General features: G+C 42.3%; 1 protein-coding gene across 1 annotated transcript in view; it reads right to left on the reverse strand.

The window, feature by feature from the left end:
* Nucleotides 1-885: 885 nt before the first annotated feature.
* The window catches only part of tnrc6c2 (trinucleotide repeat containing adaptor 6C2), a 57,425-nt gene continuing 32,608 nt past the window's right edge, over nucleotides 886-25,702 (reverse strand). The window contains exons 5-23 of the mRNA XM_073468928.1: nucleotides 21,989-24,463; nucleotides 20,529-20,732; nucleotides 19,474-19,640; nucleotides 19,293-19,370; nucleotides 18,967-19,024; nucleotides 18,497-18,639; nucleotides 18,063-18,212; nucleotides 16,814-16,954; nucleotides 15,428-15,547; nucleotides 15,031-15,114; nucleotides 14,111-14,390; nucleotides 13,740-13,904; nucleotides 12,434-12,625; nucleotides 11,618-11,767; nucleotides 11,298-11,414; nucleotides 10,253-10,468; nucleotides 9,314-9,387; nucleotides 8,729-8,868; nucleotides 886-8,097 (exon numbers count right to left, since the gene is read on the reverse strand). Coding sequence (XP_073325029.1) covers nucleotides 7,752-8,097; nucleotides 8,729-8,868; nucleotides 9,314-9,387; nucleotides 10,253-10,468; nucleotides 11,298-11,414; nucleotides 11,618-11,767; nucleotides 12,434-12,625; nucleotides 13,740-13,904; nucleotides 14,111-14,390; nucleotides 15,031-15,114; nucleotides 15,428-15,547; nucleotides 16,814-16,954; nucleotides 18,063-18,212; nucleotides 18,497-18,639; nucleotides 18,967-19,024; nucleotides 19,293-19,370; nucleotides 19,474-19,640; nucleotides 20,529-20,732; nucleotides 21,989-24,463 — 5,300 coding nt within the window. The 3' untranslated portion in view covers nucleotides 886-7,751. The remainder of the gene's footprint in view (nucleotides 8,098-8,728; nucleotides 8,869-9,313; nucleotides 9,388-10,252; nucleotides 10,469-11,297; nucleotides 11,415-11,617; nucleotides 11,768-12,433; nucleotides 12,626-13,739; nucleotides 13,905-14,110; nucleotides 14,391-15,030; nucleotides 15,115-15,427; nucleotides 15,548-16,813; nucleotides 16,955-18,062; nucleotides 18,213-18,496; nucleotides 18,640-18,966; nucleotides 19,025-19,292; nucleotides 19,371-19,473; nucleotides 19,641-20,528; nucleotides 20,733-21,988; nucleotides 24,464-25,702) is intronic.

The following is a 25,702-nucleotide window of genomic DNA, read 5'->3' on the forward strand; positions in this document are numbered from 1 at the left end:
GTGTTTCTGTCTTAATTTTCATTTGAATTGGAAGCAAACTTTTAAAATGTCACAAAAAAGAAAAAGCAAATTAGAAGTGTTTCCGTCAACTTGTTTGGACTAGGCTACACATAGCACTGTTTCATCAGAAGCTGGTGGTATCAGCTATGTTATGCACGGTTGTAATAAACAGAGCATAAGAAGCCAATAAACCTCAAAGAAGAGGAGTAAATAAAACCAGTCGTTTTGGCCATCTATGAGAGAAAAATGTAGACGTCTTCAGCAATATCTTGGAACTGTGCAAGTTGTAATTACTCTTATGTCAGTTAGTAATGGTGTTTATATCTAGGAAGTTGTTAACAGAGGAAACAGCTTCTTCTCTTCAAGCAGAAACAGCTTATCAGTCATGCGAGTTCAATGTGCACTATGTCAGAGCTTACTTAAGTATTAAGTTTTTTCAAATTTTGTGGTCAATCCTTTAAAAATGCGACTAAAAATGGCTTGACGCAAAGTGTTGCACTTGGTTGTTGAGGCAGTTCTGATGAAGCACACTGATGCCCTTAAAAAGTCATCACTGCACGTGGGTCATGATTGGTCAAGAACCCCACAGGGCACCTTTAAATAACTGACGAATCAAAGTTCATTAACACATTGATGCTAAAAGTCATATGAAAGTCCAATATTTCCCTAAAGCATTCCTGTTACTTAATTTTCTACATTGCTTATACACCTTCATATCACCCATCCCCAACATATTGAACATTAAATATTCACTTCCATCTCTTTATTGTGCTTATATCCAGTATGCAGTACTAAAAATAAAAAATAAAGTACTTTAATATAATTCTGAATCATATGTGAAGCAAACTAGGAGCCCATTAAAAATGAAAGGGACAAGACACACAGTAACAGCCAAGAAAATTTGTAATTTATTAATATAGTCCGAAAGAAGCTCCACAATCCATGGAAACATTTTTTTCGGTGCATGTCCTTAACAATCACATTCTATGAGGAGAAAAAAGAACAACATTAAAAGCCACAACTTTGTATTTCAGTTACAGACATTTTCCTTAATGTTTTTTTTTTCAAATAAAGAGAAAGGCAAAGGCAAAGTACCCCCATTCCCCCACCCACCCTCCTCCCCTTTAAAAAACAGACAGCCTTGAAAGTCATGGGCTTTTTTTTTTTCAGTACAACCCACAGTGCTTTAGCAGAAGGATAAGCGCTCATTGGTTAAGGATTACACAGCATGGCGACGCAATGTAAAGTTTTGCTAAAACATTATGATGATGATGATGATAATAATGACGGGGGAGGGGAGGGGGAGAAAGTAGAGTGGAGGAAATTTGAGCAAGAGACAAAACAAGAACAACCCTACATCGAACCCTGAACCCCAGAGTGTGAGTCGACAAACGCCCGCAGTACAGCAGCTGGGTTTGGACTCTTCCCTCCCACTTGTGCATAGATCATGATCCTTTAAAAACCAGCTTTATTCCTCCACTTGAATCTGCCTCCGACAACCATCTGTTACATGTTAAGAAATCTCTCAACTATTGAATACCTGTCACAGGAACAGACATGTTAGCAGACAGGAGAGATGATTAAAAACAAACATAACTTCTTGCACGATGCTCCTGAACTACAGGATGGAAAGAACAAAACATACAAATGCATTTTCTGTCACTGTCTTTTTGACAATCAAAACCATTGATCGTTGTTTAAAATGTAAAGCGATTTCTACTTAGATTTCACATGTAAAGCACTCCACTTTATTCAAAGTTGATTCTCAGTCTTATTTGGTAAATATATAACTTGCTACGAACTTGTTGTTTTAAAAAAAACAATGGTACTCTCTATATTCTGTTAAACTCATAACCTTCAGTGCTTGCTTGGAGTTTTAATTGTTTTCAGTTGCTTTTATTTCACAAGAACATTTAAACCTAGAAATGATGGAGTTGGTATCTGGAACCCTGGCCTTCCTGAGACATAATCCACATCATTTTTTTCTCATTTTTTTTTTTTGAGTGTGCAAGATAGTGAGCAAACTGCGTCGCTTACAGAGAACATAAAATCACAACTCAAATACATACAGAGATAGTCTGTCGACACTGAAATCAAAACTTGAAATATGACACAACACTGATCAATCCCAGAGTTCTTAAAGTAGCATAAATCTTCATTTTGCAAGTTTTTCATGTCCATATTTGATGGAAGATGAAATTTGTCCTTTTTTTTTAAACATTCCTGTTAAAAATTTCTATCCTATTTCCTTGAACTTCAGACAAATGAAATGCTTGTAAACGACAGGTGACTTTTGCAACAAAAAACAGAAAAGATAGGCACCTCTGAAATGAGTCTTGTAACAAACTCACCTCCCACACTTTATCCCTTTCCATTTCTCCATGAAGTTAACATAAGGGATTACTAGTCCTTCTACAGCTATCTATGGCCACAGTTCTTTGTTTTTTTCCCATTTTTCTTTTGATTTTTTAGTTTTTTTTGCACTTTTATCTTTTTTGATTTTTTTTTCTCATTTTTTTGTATAATTGGAACAAAATGGTGCAATACTCAATGATAATCCTTGTATTGGATTATTCCACAATAAAAGCCACTATAAGGTAGATAAACTTTTTACAGATAGAATGAAAAAAAAAAATCCATTAAGTCCTTGAGTAAACATGTACACATGAATTGTCACCATCTCCCCTCCGTACTTAGACTCGTTTATCTACGATTAGCTGAGTGAGGGGTAGAAGACACTCAGTGCAACGTTAGAAGATAATAACAATGTCTATCAGAATAGTTTTTGACAGAAAAACAACAACAAAAAAAAAGATAAAAACAGACAAAATATAACATACTGAGTGGAACGTAACAGCAGGCCATGTGCCTGGTACACACACAGTTTTTTGCGCACACATTCATACAAACATCTGACGTTCAAGCACACATCTAAGATGACTTTTGCATTTTTTCTCCAAAGATTTTGTATTTGTAACTTAATGCAATACATTTGTAATATTCTCTAAAAGCCCCTAAGTGTACCTGTCAGATGGAGAGAACAAAAAAAAAAGAATTACTGACTTCACATTACGTTATTGGCGCTCCATGATTCAAGTATTTGTGTTCAATATTTTGTTTTTGTTTTGATATGTTTGTGATTTGTTTTATCAACTGCTTGGGCTGGGCTTTTAGACTGGCTAATTAACAAACAAATATACATATATACAGTACAAGCACTTCAAAGTACTGTAATATGTCGTCTAAACCAGAACGTGCATATCTGACTCTGTATAAGAAAGACGTAGCTTTCAATCAATCAAGTATCAGTTCACACCGGACCCGAATTCTTTCCTTCGTATCACTTATTTGCGGGGAAAATACATATTGCTCATTTTCAGTTGTATTAAACCAAGACCTTTCAAAACAACAACGAAAAGTTTCAGAGGTTACGATCCAAGAAGTCTGAAGAGGTGATACCACACACCATACTCACAGTATATACGTATATATATATGTAGTGTATACATATATACTGTTATCTAGAACAGAGCTGTAGAGAGGAGAGCCTCTCGATGCTGGTGCAGCATGGGAAACCCCCTTCACTGTCAGGGTTCTCCAGTTAGTACAGGATGCTGGGAGGTCCTCGGCTATTGGGTCTGTCTGAGCTTGGATCAAGGCAGTTACAGAAACAGGCAATAGTGATTTTTGCTTGTGTGCTGCAGGACTGCGAGTCCTGAAAAGGTAGCCTTTTCCCGTTTTCTTATTTTTTTTTTTGTAATTTTTAAAACTTTTTTTAAAATGTTTTTTTAAGACTTTGTACCTCTTGAAATGTGCCCCTCCCCTCCTGCTGATGCAGAATGAGGAGAGTGAGGCTGATACAGTGGGCCCAAGCCATCTGGGTCTGTGGAAATGTACAGTTCAGCGGGCCCCGCTTTGAGCAGGACACACAACATAAAAACAAGATAAATACAGCATCCACAAAAAAAGGCACCCCGGCCACCAGTCTACTCCTTTAGATGGTGGTAGTAGAGGCTGATGACCGGAGACGTTTCAGCTAGAAGTGCAGAGCTTTAACATATTATAGATCTTTTTTTTTCATTTAGATTTTTTAAGCATTTTTAAGATTTTTATGTCAAACTTCATAAAAATGACGTTAAAATGCGATTTCATTTTTGGTTTTTAAAAAAATATGTACCCGGGATTACCCATCATCAACTGTGCACTGTAGCAAACTGGAACCCCCAACTGAGTAAAGATTTTCTCCTTAGCATGGGGCATTCCCCACAAAATCATTAAAAAAAAAAAAAAAATCTCAGTCGTTTAAGGGTGTGATGCTGCCGCCCATTTGTTTGATCCCTTCTGTCCCCCGCTGCACCCTCTGCAAAGGTTATCAAAGCTCCTCCAAACAGGAACAGAAGTGCTCTCTATAAAGATACAGTATGACACAGCAAATTTATATTGGCACATTACGTTGGCATCTTTACATGCAATGAGGGGCCCCAAAACAGTAACAACAGGGCACCTTTAGAGAAAAGGATCAATACAAGCCTTTTCCCTTCCAATTAGGATTCGGTCGAGGCATGAGGTCTGTAAATATAGTTGCGCAGATGGCCTTTTAATTTAAGACTTTGCTCTCACAGTAGAAAGGACAGATACGGAGAGCTGCATCTCATACTTGGTATCATCAACTCCCCTACCCTGAGATCAAGCTGGACAGAAGTGTCTTCAGCGCAGAGAGAAAGGCTGACCTTTGATAAAGTGTTTGGACTTTAGTACATGACAGTGCTCTGGTGGCTTGGCCCGACTTTACAGAAACGGCGGCCATTCTGAAGTGCTGACAGAAGCGCACGGGGGGTGGGGTGGGGGTGGGGGGGTTTGCCAAGGTCTGGGAGGAGTGCTCATTCCCAAGTCAAGTTTGGCATGCTGTAAAGGGCCTCAGCCTCTAGTCTTTTGCATAGAAACAGATAGGAGGGCCTGTTGGTGCCTGGTGCAGGGGAGGGCTACTGGGTCTGGTTTGAGGTGGATGAGGAGGAGAGGAGGTCATAGCGTAGCAGCTAGGCAAAGGGCAAGGGGGGACAGCCTGCGGGCAGGCGGAGCAGCTTGGAGCGACAAACACCCACACCCCCCCTTGTCTGAGACACCCTATTTTTACACATCTCAAGATACTACCTGGAAGTACTACAGAATACTGTCAAACACAAAAGCATGATCAGTTAAAAACAAATAGACAATCAATAACGCTCTGTAGTATTGATCCTCGTTTTGCATTCAATACACAGGATGAACATACAGAGGCACCTCTGACCAAAGTGTTTCTGCATATGAACAGTGAAGGGCTAGTTCAGCAGCCAGTATTTTTGTAGACCACTGCATGTAGACAAAAATAACAATATAACACATTGAAAAGAAAAAATAAAGTCAAACGATCTTTTAAAAAAAAAAAAAAAAAAAAAATCAAAAGTACACTGGCAAAAATTCCAGAAATATGACTATAACATCTTCCAGCTAAAGTGATCTTTGTGTCAAAGAACTGAGAGATGGGGAAGGGGGCAGGAACGACAGCAGGGTCGAGCGGTGGCGGCCCCCCCACCCCATCCCCCGTCAGAGATGCCGTGAGTGGCGGAGAGCCGTGATTGGCCATGTCTTGGAGGAGCTGAGCCGAGGGAGGGTCAAGTGGAGCCCAGGAGGAAGTGCTGCGCTGTGGGACTGCCGCTTGACACCCAGAGGACCACAGCAGAGAGGCACTCGGTGGACGCTCCCCACTCCCTTCCTGACTCCCGACTGGCCAGCGGGCGTCAGAGACAGCTGACATTGCGAGTCTAGTGCCTCCAAACAGAACAAGGCTAAACATTTGGAGTAACAGTGATATACACTTTGATATTGTTCAAAGAAGGAAAAAAAAGATAATCATAGACTGCAGTTTTTTCCCCCACAAAGTCCAATGGTACATTTCAGTTTTGTTTCCCTTCATCCTGCTACCAGAGGAACAACGGCAGACACATTTCCAAGGAATAGATATAGTACATAAAAGAGCAGTATTTTTTTCTGTTGTTTTCAATGTTTTTGCTGCTCCTTTTTTGATTTATTGGATTGCAGTTGAAGCGATTTGCTCTTCATAAGTGCTATGATAAAACCCTTTGAATTTTATAAAAGTCTTAGTCTCTTCTGTTTGTACAGTACCAAACGCAAGGAACACTCGTAGGTCTACTGCATTAGGAGAAACCCCTCTTATTTGGTATTGTGCCAGATACCCAGAACCATCCGATCCCTGCTGTGGATTCAGTCTCTGTTGGGTGTGGCTGTGGCATGCAGAGAGGAAGTGTGCATTATTGTGTACCCAGTGTCACTCTCTAGTACAGTTTGCTGCATGCACACGTTTAACAGCTGCTTTCTTCCTCTTTGCAGAGAGTTTTCCCAACAATTTTCAGGGGGATCGGCGGCCTGGAGGGAATCCAAGTTTTGAAAAGGGGGTAAGGTTTTTTTTTGAAGTTCTGAAGTCTTTTGCTGCAATCAGCAACAACCAAAAAAACAAAAGAGAAACCAGCTCCGGTGGACATAGAGTATGGACGGAAGAAAGGTCTATGGTGTATATTGCACAATGTAACTGTCACATGAAGGTGAAATTGTGTTCTTTTTTTCCTCCGAAAACTGGCGGACCGTACATACAGCTGGGCTTCATAACAAAATCGGACACTAGAAAATTCAACAAAGCCCCCGTGAGTGACTGGGTTCCATGTTGAAGGTGACCAGAAGGATCTGGAATTGTAGACGTCAATGATTAGGTGCCACCGGACATACAGTACATAGACATGTACGGAGACACGCAGTGAGGTTGACAAATAATCTTCTCTCAGCTTTTATGTTGTGATAGATATCAAAAAAATGCGCTTGGGTCTAAAAAGAAGACAATCCCTTCGAGAAATTAAAAGAATTAAGCTGATGATTGGTAGGGCCAGTCACGTGGCCAGGCCTTCTTACTGCCCAGTGACAGAGTTGGTCACCAGTCATGTCCTGTACCACTCGCTGGCTCAGAGGGTGAAACTGTGCAAGATTTCAGCTATTTCTTCAATTACAAAACAAACTTTAAAAAACAAAAAAAAAGGCGGCTTGGGAAGGACCTGGGCCAGAGAGCACTTAAGGCTAATATTAGTGCTGAGAAACAAACGTTAACGTAACTAGTAAAGGTCTTTGAACCACATCATTGGCCATGGACATGCTGGGAATGGTCGTTTTTAAGTCTTATTTTGGGATGATTTTTTTTTTTTTGTTTTTTGTTTTGTTTTTTTTGGAGGGAAAAGGAAAGTCTCAGATGGCAGCTTTGATTGCTTCTCCTAAAAACACTTCACACAGAATGTCATGTATACTAATGGAAAAACTAAAAACACTTAAAAGGTTTCTTTGTGTTGTGTTCTCGTTTCAGTTTGTCTTTATATGATGCATTTCAACAATACCAAAAGAAAAAAAAAATTGCTTTTTTTTTTCTTCCAACAAAGGTAAACCAAAGAAAAAATAAGGACAAAAGTAAAACAGAAGGTCTGGAGTCTGCAGTCTGTGTGGTTGGGACCCCAGCCTTCTGATTTACTATTCACAGTTTATAACAGTTCTAATTGATACTGATTATCGCCACATGATTTGCTTGGGTTTGCTCCTGTTTTTTTTTTTGTTTTTTTTGTATTTTTTTCCCCATTCCACCCTCCACCAATGGCTTACATGACATGGTGGTGGTGCTGGGTTGGTTGGTTGGTTGGTTAGTGTATCGTGGCATCACCCTACATGGACTCCCCACTGAGCAGATCACCAGGCAGCAGGGTGTTGATCTGGGTGGGGCTCCCGATCACGCGGGCATCCTCCCCGCCCGGAGGTCCCCACAGGCTAGAGTATTGGGGCACCCCACCCCACAGAAGGTCGCCTCCGCTAGACTTGCCTCCACCGCCACCGCTGCTCCACTGGCCGATAGAGTGGGACTGTGCTGCCCCCATCCGGTTTTGATTGGTTCCTGGGTTGGCCTGCCAGCTAGTGGTGTTTGCCCCTAGCGACTGGCCTTGTGCAAAGAAGCGGTTCACCTCCTCCTCGCCAGCGAACTCCGCTAGGATGGTGGTGTTTCCAAGCACACACCTTACAGAGGAGAAAAGGGGAAATTATTCATCTTACAACAATAATTTAGCCAGGAATAAGGAACGAATACGTTTCATGAAAGTATGTTCTGTATGTTTTGTAAAAATGGGACAGCATAAACATGATATAGATTTTAATCGAATGGTACTACTTTTTTTAAAGACTTGATCACGCCATTATTCCTTTTAGGATGGTGCCATCACCACATTTTGTGCTGCTGATGATGAAGTCATACATTTTGCATTTAGTTTCCATGACAACCAGCTGCAGTGGTTGACAAATCTAAAAAACAGCCAGTCTGCCCCAAGAGTGGCTGAACACTGGCGTCGCCTCCCATTTCACTTTGATTATTGAAAGACTGACTGTAATATTACAATACAGCTGACTACAGCGTGACTCTCCACCTCTTCTTCCATGTGACTGCCCACAAGCAAAAATAACATTGTCTGCACTCAGAGAGAAAACTGAACTGATCTCATTATGGGAAATCACCAAATAAGAAACCAAGAACATTGGGTTTTCCCTAAGTGTTCCCCTTTTTCTTTCTCTGGTATTGATATGTTACTTCAACAGAAAAAGGCAGCTGAAGTTGAGTGACAGTAGGCAAATATTTCCTTAATTTGGGTCTTACATGTGCAGAGACTTCTGGGCCTTTGCGGCCTCGTCCTTGGAGCTGTAGCGCACCACAGCGTTCCCCTGGGTCAGGTTGAGGTGGAATGTGATCAGGGGGCCATGCTGCATGCACAGGGTCCGCAGAGTGGAACCATCAATCTGGAGCACAAGAGAAAAGAAAAGGGCAAAAAATTGCGTTACAACAAATATGAGCTTACTTATCTATATTATACTGTGTTTTTGTTTACCGTTTATTTCCCTTACTCACTGTCCATTCTCTATTATTATCCTTTTCTTTCTTTCTTTTATGCCTTTTTTGAGTACTGTTATACACATATTACATCTGCATAAGACCACAGATTTTTTCCTCACTTATTACATTTTACGTTTTTCTTCCACTCTGCAAATAAATAAATCCATAAAATGCAAGTATTAGTTACTAAAACAATGATTTTTTTTTTTTACATTTTGAGTATCCTAAACCCAACCTTAACCTGTTTTTTGATTGATTGACATGATTTGATTCCTAATATATACATGCTGGCTCTACTCATAATTCACTGTGGCTTCAATCTAGTAAGAATTAGCAACACAGCAGACGTACTTGTGGGGTGAGATTCCTCAGCACCAGCCAGCTGCTGGTCCTGTTGGAGCTGTCAGTGCTCCAGGTGGTTCCCTCTGAAACAGACATGTAGACATAGTCAAATATAATGTTAAGTGTTTTATTAAAAACTATTAAAGAAAAAGTAAAATAGTATAGCTGCAGGGTTTTTCCTTTCATTTTATACTCATTTAATTAAAAGCTGGTTCAAGTGTAAAACTTTAAGACAAAGGCAGTACGAGACAGAAAGAATAGAATTCTAAAATGGAAACTGTCGAAATCTAATTTCCTGTCAAACCACTGTCAAGGCACATTAGCTCTGTGCCACAGGTCAGAAAGTTTAACAGAGGAAAAACGTGACACTAAATGCATTTTTCGTCTGCACCACTACAAGTAGTCTTTCCTCTTCTATCTGTATGTTTTAGACGTGTCATGTCAAAACAAGGTCACATGTTTGATGTTAAAAGGAACCGGTAAACCTCAAGCTGTCAGTTTAACAGGGTGTTCAGCAAGCCTTTGTGCTTCCAGCACAGATGTGAACTCCACCACACCTATGCATCTTCACTCATGCCTGTGCTTGCTTGGGTGTGAAATATATCACATAGAGGTGATTTATGTTGCTTTCTCTTTGGTGCAAATTTTCTGCAAGTCAAGGCATTGCTGAACCCTTCTGATTTAACCTGACTGCAAACAGATTTTTAAACATTTTTTTAACAGCAATCTCACATAAAATCTTAGCAACATATTTGTTTCATTAGAAGTGAATGGACTAAAGAGATGGTAATACACCTATCAGTGTTTCTCATGTATAGAATTTATTTAGCCAGCCAACATAAAAAGGTACAACTCTTTCAATATTATGCTTTGACATGCAGCTGTGATTGCATGTTGGAAAGTCTGAAGGAATGGTGCATGAGTTTATATCTTCAAGCCAGTGCTCACCCGAGGAGTAGGAGCCGCTCCAACCTTGGGCCAGGCCCAGCGAGTTGCCGCCCCAGGTGGAGGAGGGCTTGTTGTTGGTGAGGCCTGGCGGGGGCCGGGAAGGGGCTGTGGTACTGCGTGGCCCTTGAGGGACTTTCCACAGCTCATGGGACAGAGAGGCTTGGCTCTGGGAGATGGGTCCTGGGGACCAGGTGGACTTCATCTCAGATAGTTTACCTTTAGATGGAGAGAGGATGGGCAGACAGTTAAGAAAAAATCAGGAATGTACGAAGATGTATCGTTACAACTAAGTTGGCTAGAGGCTCACAACGAGTTATGTATATTCTTGATCCTCCCATTGGTTCAGCTAATGCCACAAAAATTTCAGGGGTGGCTTCCTTTCTCCTGAATGTCAATTAATTGCAATCAGCCAATACTTAAAAACACGGAAAACAAGTTGCATATTGGATTGTTGTGCATCTGTGTCTACTGACTGAAATCTTTTAATTGAATAAGTGATTTCAGTCATCGTTAAAATAGACACAACTACTTATTGAAGAGTGTGTAGAAACTATATCTAACACTGCCAAACACTTTCAAGTACCACTGTGGAACCCCTGCCTTCCTTAAAATGTTTTGTAAAAGCAGAAGCTAGAAAATTTCCCTACAAACAGTGCATTTTAAGAATCACATCTCAAAAATTACACATTCACAAAGTAGAGAGCTGATTTCTTTGTGAATTTCTAACTTAAAGCACACACAAACACACACAAACACAGGGTGTGTTACTGATGTCATGACCAGCTGGGGTGTAGCTTGTTTTTTGTGGGTTGAATGAAAGAGGCACAGAGAGTTGAAGGTCATGTTTAGGTGAGGTCTTAGTATCGCTAAAGGTCTTGTTTAAAGGCACTGAGGGAACAAGTTTGGGTGTGACTATGGGTTAAGAAGGTTCATGAATACAGGTCAGGGTGAGGTTAAGGATAAGTAGGTTGTATCAGGGCTTCCATTAGGATGAGGGGAGGTTTAGCAGGTCCACACATGGAGGGAAGATACTCTGGATGTGTACCTGAGCTGTCTCCTTCAGAGGACGACAGACTGAAAGAGCTAGAGTAGCCACTGACTGGCCAGTCACTGCTGGTTGGAGGCAGAGAGCCATTCTGAAGCGGAGGAGCTGGGGAAGTGGCTATATGGCCGTAGAGGTAAAAGTGTTATGACCAGAGATGGAGAGAAAAAAAACAAGTTCATGTATGCATCAGTACAAGCACATGATAGTGGGGCATGTGGTGTGATGGAGACAGTAACATGGGTCAGCTTGTGTAGCCTCAGCGAGGTCATTAACATCTGATCATATTAAATAGATATTTGTAGCCTTGCCTCTGTTCATACCTCCGTTCCTGTCCCGCAGGAGGTATCGATTGACGTCGTGGATGTTGGTGTTGATGGTGGGACCGCTGGGGACGCTGCCAGGGGTCATGTTGGGATCATTCTCTGGGTCGATGTTCTGTAGGCCCTTCCATGGCACACCTGGGCAGAACTCTGGGGGAGAAAAATAAACTCCTTAAAGCCCAACTCCAGTGTTTTTTGGCATTTTTATATTTTATATTTTTGTGAGTCATTTACTGATAATGTTCATTAGCTACACTGTTTGAGAACTATTTTTTTACTTAATTTTGTGCTCAAACTTAAAAAAAATTGACCTGTTACTACAATGATCTTGAGGAGCCATCTCATGACTTCACCACAGTTCAATTCACACAAGATTCCTACAACTACAACTGTCTTCATACTTGTTACCCTGGTGCAACCCTGATGTATATTTTCCTGTAAGGACTTGTGTGGTGTCACAAAACTCTACATACCAATAAGAATGATGACACGGTAAGTTGTCTTGCCCTAATGGACACAGGTAAACTAACAATATAGTGAGGTTGGAGATTGGATGAGATTAGTGGGGTGAAAGGGAAAACACCTGTGTGGGTTGACAACGGATGTTTAAAGAGGGTTTTTTTTTTTTCCATCAACATGGCAAGTTTTTCCTCACTCAAATCGAGGGTCTTAGGACAGAGGATGTCGTTCACTGTACAGATTGTAAAGCCCATTGAGGCAATGTGATTGCAATTTTGGGCTATATAAATACAATTGATTTGATTTGATGTGATGTGAAGAGGTTTAAACAAATATTCATTTGCATCTTGTTCTCACCTGGGGGCCAGTTAATGTTGGTCCCATTGGAGATCTTCTCATTGGGGCTCTTGCCCTGACCCCAGCTGTCTGGGGGCACCAGGGGGCTGGTGGGGGACTCAGAGCTGGACATTAGATTGTAAGGGCTGAATGAGTCCTCCAGCTGGGGGGGCTTCCCAGGGGGGCCCAGGGTAGAAGCAGCAGATATGGCACCTAGTGTACACAAAGACAAATGAGAGAATGAACTGAAATTAGTTTACCTATTATAATGAAGGCAAAAAACATGAAAACATTGCAAAATTATAAAAGAGTATGCAGTTTATTTTGTTGTCATTTTATATATCAGCTAAATTTTAAGAGATTCTTCAGAGTTCTCTTGAGAGTTCAGTGCCAATACTATTAATACAGATTTCTATGGTATCTACTGATGCTCTGAGTGTCATTCAAGGACGTGGATACATCTCCAATAGTTCAGAAAAGGGAAGGCACACTTTAAAAAAAAGTGTTTGTGGCTGATAAAATTCTTATCTGAGTATCAGCTTGAAGTAAGATAGTGTGGGAAAAAGCCAAGAGCAGAAGCTGATGATATATCAAATGTAAATGGAAAGTGTAGGAGTCAACAAGTTGATGTCAGTCAGTTAGTTTCTCATCACAAAACAATATTCAATCCAAATGTGTTCTGGAAGGTGGCTAGCACATTATTCATTTGTGTAACATGTGTGATCTTTGTATTAACTTTGATGGTACTACATTAATAAGAATGAGGAGGAGAGGTTAAGCAGGTTGTGTATCTTAGCTATCGATAAACTACAAACTGAAATAGAAAGAGCAGCTTCTGTCTGAGGTGTCACAGCAAATGGGAGGCATTGTGACACCTCAGGGTTAGTGTTTCTGGCTTTGAATGAGCTTGCATAGAATGTGTGAAAAACACATTGAGAAAATGCTGACCAGTATTGTGATGAAAGATGCAAAGTGACAACAAGAACTGTCAGTTGTTGAATTTCTCTGCTGTAAACACTTCTAAGAAAGTCGAGTGTCAGAGCTGGTGGCTGGGGTTATCAACTCTAATCATGTTTCACAGCACTTGAGAAAGTTGCTGTTACTCGAACCTTCACCGTTGCATTTAAAAGCTCATCCATCGCTCCTGTAGAAAAAATAACTATTGTACCACATAGTGGTACTTTACAACACAACAAATTAGCTGGAATCTGTATAATGTCAACATTTATTTAGATAGCCTCGGAATTAATTTATATGATTTTTTTAAAGGCTGCATATGTGTATGTGTGATTAATGCATGCCTACCCATGTTTCTGCTTCAACGTACCGTGCTTATTGAGGTTGTTCTCCATGTTTGAGGAGTTGCCAGAGAGGCTGTCCATGGAGTTAGAGTGTGTCCACTGGGACAGGCGGGATTGGGGCTGAGGGGGCTCCTTCAGGGACAGACCCCCAACCTCCATGCAGTTTACATTCATGTTTGGATTCAGTCCAGCTGAAAACACACAATAGGGAATCATTTAATTTATTCATAATATGCAAGAATGTCAGTGCAGTTTCATCTATTAGCAAAATCTAAACCCTAATGTAAATCTGAATGTATCATTTAAAGAAAAGTAACTTTGGGCCGTTGCTTGCTACTCTCAACAAGCAAGCTACATTTTGTCAGATTATTTAATGTTAGCCCCATTCCACACTCACAGAGAGGGTAGGTGCTGTAGGCATTGGGCGAAGACGGCGGCTCTTTGGTGTGCAGAGTGTCGGCGAGGCCCGGAGCCTGGTGTGGGCCTGTGAAGGGGTCCAGGTTTGATTTGCCGGAGCCAGGGCCTCCGGTGGGGCCACCGGGAGCATGCAGACCAGCGGAGGAGCAAGAGGAGGAGGAATGAGAGGGAAGTTGCTGTTGCTTCATCAGCAGCGCTTGGTACAGCTGACGCTGGTGCTGCTGGATCTGCTGCTGCATGTTGGTGATTGTACGTGCAACCTGGGAGAGAGGAGAAACAGTGTCACAACACTGCATCATAAAATTACGTTTTGGGCAAGGAGGGTGAGGAAAAAAAGACGAGTTAAATTATTTGGTGGCATAAGCAAGATGGATGAAAAAATAAGGAAAAGAGGAAGAAGGAAAAACAGATAAGATGGGGAAATAGTGAGTAAATCAAAGGATAAAAATGTGAAGGACAAATAAAAGTGGGCAGTGAAAACTAAAGTGAACGCAGAAAAGAAAAGGTAGAAGGAGAGGTGATAGAGAATGATAAGAATATTATAAAAGGCAAAGCTGAGTTTTCACAAAAGGATCCTCTTTTTCAACACTTGCTGATATGTGTCTAACAAAAGAAGCCAAATATCCACAAAAAGGAGAACAAAGTCTTTCTCCTTTTCACAAGAGAGCCTTTTGTCATGTTCAAAGAGAAGTAACCCGTTCCCATGCAGATATCGTCAAGTTTGAGCAACTCGTGGTTACAACGTGTGTTGTTTCCTGTGTTGTTATGGGATCATATGAAAATCAAAATCATTGTTGAGATGCGTCAGTGTTATGAGTTGGTGATCACATGCAGTCACACAGTGAAAGACCTGTATGATCAGACTTCTTGTGGGTGTAACAATGCATTATGTTGACTCACTTGCTGCTCTTGTTGTCTAATTGGGCCGGAAACATTGCGTTGCGCCTGCATCATCTGCTGCTGGATTTGTAAACGCTGGTACGCCTGAAAGAGGAACAAAAAGTACAATTCACTTTTAAGAAAATACATTAATGGAAGGAAAAATCTGATGGTTTTTTGTTAATTTAAGCCATTTTGGCCCTTATTTCATAAATAGATAAATTCTTAATTCTTCTTGGATTGTCAGTCAATATCAGAATTTACATTAAAAACTAACATCTAGAAAAAAGGTGAGGCATGGCTTGGGTTCATCTCCATTTAGATAAGAGCCTGGATCAATTTAAAAAAGGTCCACACCACACATTCTAAACCACACACTTTGCTACAACTGAGGATGAAAAGAGGGACTCTGACTCACCATTTGCAGTTGCTGAAGTTGGTACAAGAGAGTCATTTGTTGAGGGTTTATTGGTGAGGTTAAAAGTGCAGGATTCAGACCAATGTTTTTTGCTGCAAACTGCAAGAGCTGTGCTTGGACCTGGGGGGTGAAAGGGAAGAAGAACGAGGAGGCAGAAAGGAGCGATGACAAGTTAGTCATTGCAAATCACAACAACTGCACAAGATTAGCTTTGGGCTAGGTAAAACTAGTCACAACTAAACGCGTGGAGGAGGAGACATGAAAAGTGAGGGTCTGCCAGAGAAGTCATAACACAAAGAGCCAAGTATGGTTCCCAGAAAATAACCAGTCTTCACAATATATTTTTGCTGGTTTATTTTTTAGAAAATTTGTATTTTTCGAGGCATATGATAGGCCGGGGCTCGACAGTAATGGTTTTGAGAAGTATAAAATATCAGGGCCAATACCGGCAACGTGATGAGTAATCATGGAACTGATGACCAATATTTGTAATCGATATACTTTTGCGGTAAAAATCTAAATCAAAAGTCAAAATTTTGAATAACCAGTGGTGGAATGTAACTAACTACACTTTACTCAAGTACTGTTCTTAAGTACAATTTCAAGGTATTTAAGATCCTTAAGATTTTCCATTATTTGCCACCACATTTATATCTAATAGATTGTTACTATTTACTTTGGAGACTCAGATTGTTCAGTGTTAATTGGCTTTACTTTACTTTTAAATTAACTCATTTTATAGGCAATTTAGACACAAAAAACACAATAATCGGAAAAATGATGAATATTTGCCCCCATAATTGGCCAGGACAGTAATCAGTCTCTCCATAAAACACAACTACAAAGAATTTTGTTTGGTTACTGTAATACAGCTTTTAAACATTCAGTCATATTTTCATTATTCAATATGATGTATATCTGCATAGTATCATAATTACTCAAAGTAAAAGTTGTCAGTTTGACAACCAATAGCTGATGCCTGGTCGCCAGCTTGGCAACCACTATTAGAAAAGTTAGCGTTGAGGCCTGTAGGCTGAAATGATAATACCGTTTTTTAATTATTCATCACAAAGCTTATCTCTCAGATTGAACATGTGTTGGAAAGTGTCAAGAAAATAAGTTGAGAATAAATCTTAAAGTCTATGATATTGTTCTGAGCTTTCATAACTTAAAAAAAATAAAAATATTTCAACATTCCTGTTATGAAGCATAAATAAATCCTATCCTTATTCATAAATTCAGGGGCCACGGGCCAACATGCAGTAGAAAGATGCACTAGTAGATAAATCAATATTTACAAATTTGGGTGTCAAATCGTGTTCCCTTGTTATTGGACAAATAGTTCATCCACGTCCGGTATGCACATCATTATGTGCTTGTATCTACCTGAGGGGAGAGAAACTGAGGCACTTGAGCACGTAGACTAGGCTGGGAGGAGCTGAGAGGTGGCACTGGTGGCTGAGGAGGCTGCTGCTGCATGGCCCGGGTTTGTGCTGCTCCACTACTGCCAAACATTCCACTGGGTATCTATAAGCAGGAGAAGTAAAAAGGCAAAATGAAACTTCTTAAAAACCTCCATGTTTGTTCAAATTGCTGAATCCATTTGAGAGCTTTGCCTTACTGAGAAGCTGCGGCACTGGAAAGAAATGTGTGGACTGTATTCTTGACCACTTCAGAGAACAGTTACAGAATACCTCAAGCAGACCAGCAAAGAGTTGAGCATTCAACTGTCAATTTGATCTGTTTGTTCTATACAAGAATGAGTGCACTTGAACTGGATGAGAAAGAAAACTTAAAGTGCACTCAAAAGCCTTGCATGGGTCAATGATATTCCCAGTCTACACAGAAATGTCTGAAAACATATTTCAAAGCATTTACCCTCAAGGTCTAGCTTCATAGTACACCTTGTGCAACAAACCACATACTGAACATTAACTAAAGGCAGCTAGTTGTTAGATCATAAAATTGTCATTATTTTGATTCATCATCAGATTTTCATTCAGATTTCAGATTCCATGTTGTTGAAGAGGTCTTTCTATTAAATAAATTTTAATAAAAGGCCTGCTTACAGTGCCTTTGTTTGGGCTTCAAGGACATACTGCAATTTTTCTGGGCCATGGCTGCCTCTGGGGGCGATATTTGATAGAGCATAACTATCTGATTTCAATGGGCACTTCAGGCAAGGTCATACACACAATAAGTGAGCAATAGAAAAGTGGGGATTTGGGAGAGGATGTAGGTAGAGTGGTGTGTGTTAAACTAATACGATTTATCTGTTGTTGCCATCACTAAATTATATACACTTAAATTTTACAGAAAGTCATTACATTTTATACATTTGCAGTGTGACAAACACATGCTGTTGATCAAAAAGGTTTTCCACTGACTAAGGAATGGTACAGTGATCTGTCAGTCCAGTCTGTTGTTAATAAAGCAGCTGTTTCAATGTATTCAAGGCCTCAAATGCTTGTGTATTATTGTTACTGGTGTAAATACTTGCAATTTGCATTCACTTCTCATCAAAACAGAGAACAATAAAATAACCACTGCACAAAAAAGGTAGTTTTGATTGAGTAATACTGTAATTTTTCCAGACTCAAGTTTAGTGCACCTGTGTGTGTGCACGATGTGTTACCTGCTGTCTGTTGTTCAAGTTTTGCATGGCCAGCCCCGGGTTGCCCTGTCCCAGACCCTGCCCAGGAAGGCTACTGTTGGCCAGGGGGAGCTTCAAGCTGGGGGAAGGCAGAAACGGTGATGGGGGGGCGTCATCTGACAGAACACCATCCTGGACAAGGGCAAAATGGGTGGGTGACGGGCGATAAAAAGACAAGAAAAAGGCATTACAACTCACAACTGTGATTCATTGAGTGAGTGAAGATCAAATTATGATTTGTACAGACAAGATGATAACAATCCTTAAACCTTTCTTTGAAGCATGAATCAAAAATATTAATATAAAAATAAAATAGGCAAATGCCCAAAAAATATGAAAAAAAACCCCCCAAAAACTATACTCATCATCTCTGGCACATGTTTGGGAAAGGTCTGATGGCTGGTCAGTTTAATTACCTTGTCAAGAAAGGAGTTGCGGTCAGAGGGGTCTTTGGAGAGTGCAGAGGGCCGACACACCATGGGCTTGTTCATGCCGTTGCTGTAATCAGTCATGCCCATGCCCCGCTTGTCCAGGTCCGTCTTCTTCTCCAACAGGGCGCCTAGGAGCAGAGAGAAAATTAATTATCAAATTTAGACCAGGAAATATACTGCAAGATGTACTTCAAACGTCCTTTGTTTCGTGTATACATATCAATATGTCTTTATAGACTAAGCTATGCTGGTATTTGACTAGTAAGAAAGTATGGCTAGGCAGTATTCCCTGTTGAAGGGCAAATGCGGCAAAAGAACTGAATTCTGATGTAAGCCTACTTTCTAACACAACGTAAATCAGTTTGTGTTGTCGCATTCAGTAAATGCATGTTATATTAGCATTTTCAATACAGACACAGGGACAAAGACTCTAAACAAGATGCTGGTGAACTTACTCATGGCCTGGTCAAGGTTCATGTTGTTGCTCTTCAGAGCCTCCTCAGCAGGGTCTCTCTGTAACACATGGATAATATAGACCTGTCACTGACTACAGATTTACTGCCTTTTTAACAGTTTCCTCAATTTTAGATGACTGTATTTATCATTGGATGGTTTATCTCCACCGAGCAGGGAATTTTGTGTTTAATCCAAATTTCAGAGATTGAAGAATGGAAAGTTTGTGGCGTAGTTGAGTAAAAAAAAAAAAAAAAACTTGAAAGACACATCTGCCTAAAAGAGAGTGTCAGTGTGAGAACTTCTTTCTAAATATATTGCAACATACCGGAAAGCCCATGTCAGTGAGCTGTTTGATGAGGCGATTCATGATCCAAGCCTCATCTGGCTTGTTGACAATCTTCCCCTGAAAATACACGAGCAAAATATAAAAAAAATGTTTTTAAATGACAACAATTCTCATCATTAACACCAGCCAGTATGTTTAAGAGTCAGGTGTGTTCTCTGACCTTGCTCGGGCCCTTCTTGGGTCCATTGCCCCAAGAGTTGCAAGAGGAGCTGCTCTCCTGAGAGGTGGGGCTGTTCCACATGTCCCCATCCTCTGTGTCCCATTGGCCAGTGGACATGCCCATCTCCTCTCCTCCATTTCCCCAGCTATCTTGCATAGGTTTGGGCCCTGAGAAAGAGATCAAATAATATCAAAGGCTTGGGGCCTCGTCCTCGCTGCAGCAGCCCCAGGTTCGAGTCCCAGCCTGGGGCTCTTTATTGCGTGTCACTCCCCCTCTCTCTCTCATCCTGTTACCTTGAGCCTGTTCTATCAATAAAGCCATATAAAAGGCCAAAAAAATACTTATCAACTAAAAAATAATATCAAAGGCTTATCTGTGACATTGTTTTACTGTTTGTGAAATTTCTTACATGCACATTGAGGATATGCAATCCATTTCAGAGGGTGAGCAGCAAGTAATTTTCAATCTGGCCACTTGGTGCCACTGTTGCCATTTGCAATGCTGTATTTTCCCCCTACACCTCCCTCTACCATTTCCAACATTTCATACAAACAGCAGAAATAACCAAGACCTACTGAGGCGTGGAATTGCTTTAATCCCAGCAACACTCCAGTAGCACCAACAAAAACCTTCAGAATTGGCACAAATGGTACAGAGGTCTGAAGAAATTTCCTGATTTTTGTCCTTTCAACTAAGTGCGATACTGAACACATACTGGGAATCAGTCTTTTACAGGAGGTGTGGTACCACTGGACACAACTCAAATTTTAAATGTCTTAATTTTCAAGTTGACAATATACAAACAGGCTGAAGCAGAAAAGCTAAAAAGTGTTTTCATTTTCTAAATGCCACACAATCTGTAGCAGCACCTCTGAAACCAACCTGAAAAAATAATCTGCTCCGTGTCACAGTTTGCTATGGAGGTATAGCAGCCAGAAGGGTTGTGTGAGTTATCAATCAATGTTACTGAACATAGTCCTGCATCTTGGTACATGCTGATTTCCAGTGGTTGACACTAAGCATCACTGAAAATAATTACTCTTGATGGGTATTACCTGGCTTGCAGGATGCAGAACCTGGGGGTCCATTGGCTCTGCCATAGGGTCCAGAGGGCTCATGGCCACCGTCTGCCCATCCTCCCACTCCCCCCTGGGGCTTGCCCCAGGCGGAGGTGCCATTGTCCACAGCTGATGTTGGAGCTGCTGGCTCTCCCCAAGCAGGCTCCGACTTGGGTTGAACACTGGGAAGCTCTCCCCAACCTGGAAGAAAGAGGCAAATTTTAAATTTAAGTTAAGTTACACTCCAGTTTAACCATCAACCACTAGTAAGTTTTACTTTAAACTTGCAGTGATATATCATTCCCCTTAAGTCCTTCCTTGAGTACTTTACTATAGAAGGATGCTCCTAAGCGGAAAAATGGCATGTCTGAAAACGATCTGGCTTCAGTTAAGTCTGGAAATCTGCATTATACTCATGCCCAAGTCAGATCTTTTAACTTTCTTTTACCAAAAACTACATTGGGATTATCCCAGCAACTGAGAAAAAACAGCACTACTTAAAACTTTTGAAATTTCATATCTCTTTTCTGTCACACTGTCTTGTGAGGCCTTCGTGATGAGCAGTAGTAACATGCTAATCAAAGTAAGCTTGTCTGTTGAAATAATGCCATGCTGTCTATGGATCGAGGCCTTTCATGCCAGCCTCCTCCTGACAGCAGCAGGTCCATGACCAGCTCAGTCTGCCTTGTCAGGTGTGGTGTTTGTGTGTGTGTGTGTGTGTGTGTGTGTGTGTGTGTGTGTGTTCAAGCAGCAGCTCAGGCCAGCCTTTGCACACTCTTCTACTCCATCTTTTCTCTCACTCCATCCAGTGTATCTTAAGGTAGTCATAATGCCCTTTGGTAAGTGAAGTGCAAATGGCAAACAGCAGGGGGCAATGGTCTCATTCACAATCAAAAGGAGAGCAGTATGATGGGCATTAAAGCTGTGCCATATCTATATGCATGGCCTTTGTCTTCGCAATGACTTATTTGAACTGACTGCAACGCCAACTTAAGCTTGCTACAGAGTCTTAATTATGTATGTGTTACCATTAGGAGGCACTCAGAACCTCTGTGATGATCTGTTTAATAACAGCTGAGAATTCTTTTAAGGAATAATCTTTGAATGGAATTACCCACGCTGCCAACGATGCCTTTTCAAGGTAATTTTGTCACTTTATATGTCGATGAGCGCAAAAAAACTCTCTATTATTTTATTCAGCTCATTATGAAGGCCGATTCTGGAGCTTAATACTATTCAATAAAACATACTGCTGTCAAATAAACACTTCGGATCCCTAATAAATTTGCTTTATACATACATACATAGTGCATTTTTGACATTCCCATGTCTTTTGCATCAGTCTTAAAGACAATAAACTTCTCATTATTTTCAGAATATGAAATATTACTTTAATTTAATAAAGTAGTATACAAATTCGAGGTTGCTAAGACAACAGCACAGCCATACTGTGTTACCTGGGTTGGCGAGGGGAGGTCTACCCGGGGGCGGCGCACCTGGATGTGAGGCACCATTGCTGGGTGACCCATTGTTATTTCCATGGTGTTGCAGAAGAGTTGGGGGTTGGCCATGATGAGGATGATGGTGCATGTGGTGAGTGTGATGATGATTGTTGTTGCCAGGGCCGACAGAGTGATTGTTGTTGTTATTGTTGGGGATAATCACTCCACCATTCTTACTGGGAGGTGGGCCGCTGTTGCCTGGGTTATTATTGGGATTGTTGCGGTCCCACATGTTGACAGTCTTGTTGTAGGTGGTGGGATCGCCCCAGGTGGACGTTCCATCGTCAATCTCCATCTTCCTGCGGATAGAGGGAGGGGAGGGCTCTTCCCAGCCAGTGGGCTCCATGCCCTGGTCCTGTTTGCTACCATTGCCCCAGCTAGATGTGTTCTGCTTCACAGAACCCGGACCACCCCATGAACCAATGCTGCCACCTCCTCCGCTGCCAGTGCTGCTGCTGCTGCTTTCCTGGGGCTTTGAAGAGCCCCAGCCTCCCTGCACTGGGCCATTGGTACGTGGGGTTTCACCCCAGTTGCTATTACTTACAGTAGGAGCAGGCTTACTCCAGCCTCCTCCTCTATTTCCTCCTCTGGGGCTATCCTTCCATCCACTATTTCCTCCATTCCCTCCTTCTCCTTCCCACATGCTGCTGGAGGATCCATTGTTCTTGACCTCTGCCTCTCCCCACTCCCCTGTGCTGGAGTTGTTGGAGCCCCCATTATTGTTGCCCCAACCATGAGAGATTTTGGGGCCCTCTCCCCAGCCAGAAGGTTGACCTTTCATCACGCCATCATCCCAGCTTGATTTCTTGTCCTCAGAACCCCAGGATGGGGTGCCTCCATTTCTAGGATCACTGGTAGGCATAGGGTCTCCCCAGCCACTGGTAGTGCCATTTGGGGCTTTGCTGAGTGACTGTGGGGTGTCCCGCCATCCTGATCCAGGCTGCATTGGCTGAGGTGGAGGGGCTCCCCAGCCAGAGGAAGATGATCCTTCACTGTCATTTTTTCCTCCAGACCCAGGCCTCTGGCTAGGGCCAATGTTTGGGTTGATGGTTCCACCATTCGTGGATGAAGGTCCACCATTAGAGCTGGAGCCTCCTAAGGTGTCTGAGCTGCTGTTGCCCTTCCCATCATTGGAGTTGGCTTCTTCCATCTCCCATACAGTGTGCTGCCGGATGGGGGTCTGTCCCCAACCTGTGTTACTCAGCACCCTTGGGTCCAGGTCCTGCCGGGGTAGCACAGGGGTATAATCCATGCTTGAGGACCTGTCTCTGTGATGGGATCGACCTTCACTGCTGTCCCCACTACCCTCGCTTGCAGGGGCTGTTCCAGGCTGCTGGCCCCATGAGCTGAGATTCTGCTCTTGGCCAGAACCAGAACTACCAGCATCTACCGAGTCCCAGCCTTTAGATGCATCTCCGCCACCAGAGGATTTCCCCCATTCGCCCCAGCCACCACTTCCACTACTTCCACCACCACTGCCTTGGCGGCCCCAGGCAGAAAGGCCTCCAGAGGGAGTTGAGTCCCAGCCTGAGTCCTTGGGAGAGTCAGCTGCCTTGGTTTCTCCACTTCCCCATACAGAGCTGCCTGTTGTGTCCCCATTGAGTTGAGATGATTCAGTGGGTGACTGGCCTCCCCAGCCAGTTAACCCATGGATAGGGCTCATAGGCTCCTGAGCTTGCTGCTGTTGCTTAGTGTGGTTTGGTCCATCAGTGTTAAGGTTAGCAGGTTCCATATTGAAAGACATGCTTGTCTTGTTTGACGGGTGCTGTTGATCATTTTCATTAGCACTTATCATGCCACCCCAACCTCCCCCACCATTATCTGCACCTCCAAGGCTTCCATTTCCCATGTTTCCATTGCCATTAATACCTGGTGGGAGGGATGGGGAGTTTGACACCCCGTTGGGGCCAATACCACCACCTCCACCACCCTCATGGCCCAGAACAGGCCAGGCTGATGGGTTGGCATTGGGATTGAGGTTCAAGTTAAAATTGGGAGAGCCCCAGTTATTGGGTGCTCCTACTCGGCCACCATTCATACCATCTTGTTTCCCATCTGAGCCCCAGCCTCTGTTACTCGCTAATGTGTTGGCTGACCCAGGTCCCGTCATCATGTTACTGTTAGCTTTGAGAGAGGGGTAGTGGGCCTGCTGGCCTGCGGCACCTGTGGCCATACTCAGAAAACTACTACTATTGGTGGTAGTGACAGCACTGGTGTCTTGGTTAGAACTAGCTGAGCCTAAGGGGCATTCTTGTGCTGCAGGGTGGCTGGAGTCACTACTGCGGCTGATGGAGGGCCAAGCTTCTGTATCACTTCTGTCAATAATCACTTTGTCCCAGCTGTTGGCACTGGAGGGGCTGTCAATTGGCAAAGAGGCTCCCCAATGAGAGGTCTCATACTGGGCAACAGGGCCACTCTGGAGGGATATGTCTACAGAGAAAATGGGAGAAAGAGAGGGAAGACAGGTTAATACAACGGGGAACAGAGGAATACAACATAGGATGTACGTGGAGGTGGATCAGTCTGAGAGAAACAAAAGAGGATTTCAGTGGCAGAAGATGCAGAAATGAAAGAAATGAAAAAGAGATGAAGTATGAAGAGTAGAGACAAAGGGTAAAAAAGAGAAAACAAAAGAGGAAGGGAAAAGGGGGGTTGGGTGGGGAAAGAAAAAATACATTAGGTTATACGAAGGAACATCATGTAATACAGCCCCCGTTAGTCCCCTGGACCAATTTTATCTTCTTGGTTGGTTAATGCTAGCTATCAGACTTGGCAGGATGAGATGGGCACACACTTGCACGTTTCACAATCCAACACATAATCAGGATGCACAGCCAAGCGTGCTACATGTCATATCAGCTATGGCATATCCATATATCCTTGCCCTAGTGCAGTCAGCCAAACAGAAACGGGGAGATGGAGCCCTTACTTTCTCTCCCTTACCCATTCTCCTTTCATCCTCTCTTTCTCCTCATTTTTCACTTAACTTCCTTTTCACCCCCCCAAACTCATTTCCTCTTACCTCACAGTCTTGTTGTGCCCCTACCTTTCTTCTCACTCTCTAGTTGCCCTTATCTTTTGTACAACTCCTCCTCCCCCCTTTCTCTCTCTGTACATGTGTCCTCTCTCACTTTTTGCCCCCACCTCTTTCCTCACCCTTTAATTTCTCCCTCTCTCCCCTCTGCTCTCCTCTAACACCCAGCGGTGAGAGGGCCATCCGTCTCCATCGTGGCTTCGCTGGCTGGGGCTGTGAAGGGAAGCCCAAGTGGAACGCCGCTCATTTATTGGAATGAAACCAGGATGGCTCCTCATCCATCACTCCCTACGCTCCGCCGGGCCTACTCCTCCTCCAACTGCACTGCACTAAGAAACCACAAAACACTTCCTCCAAGTGTGTGTGTGAATATGCATGTGTCTGTTGCCTTCTCACTACCTGCACAGACATTATATTATATGTGTATGCGTGCCCATTCTTATCGCAATCTGAGAACTGAGGACTGCATGTAAATCTTGTCCTACTAATTACAGACCTTTAAGCATGATCTACACATTCAGTAACACACTACCAAAAACAGAGCATATCCAATGATTCTTTAGTCAACATGGTACCACACACAGGCAATTTCATTAGGCGTAAAAGCATCCCATCAGAGGGGGAACTAATAATAG

This window comes from Pagrus major, chromosome 1 (genome assembly GCF_040436345.1).
Source record: "Pagrus major chromosome 1, Pma_NU_1.0".
Classification (NCBI taxonomy): domain Eukaryota; kingdom Metazoa; phylum Chordata; class Actinopteri; order Spariformes; family Sparidae; genus Pagrus; species Pagrus major.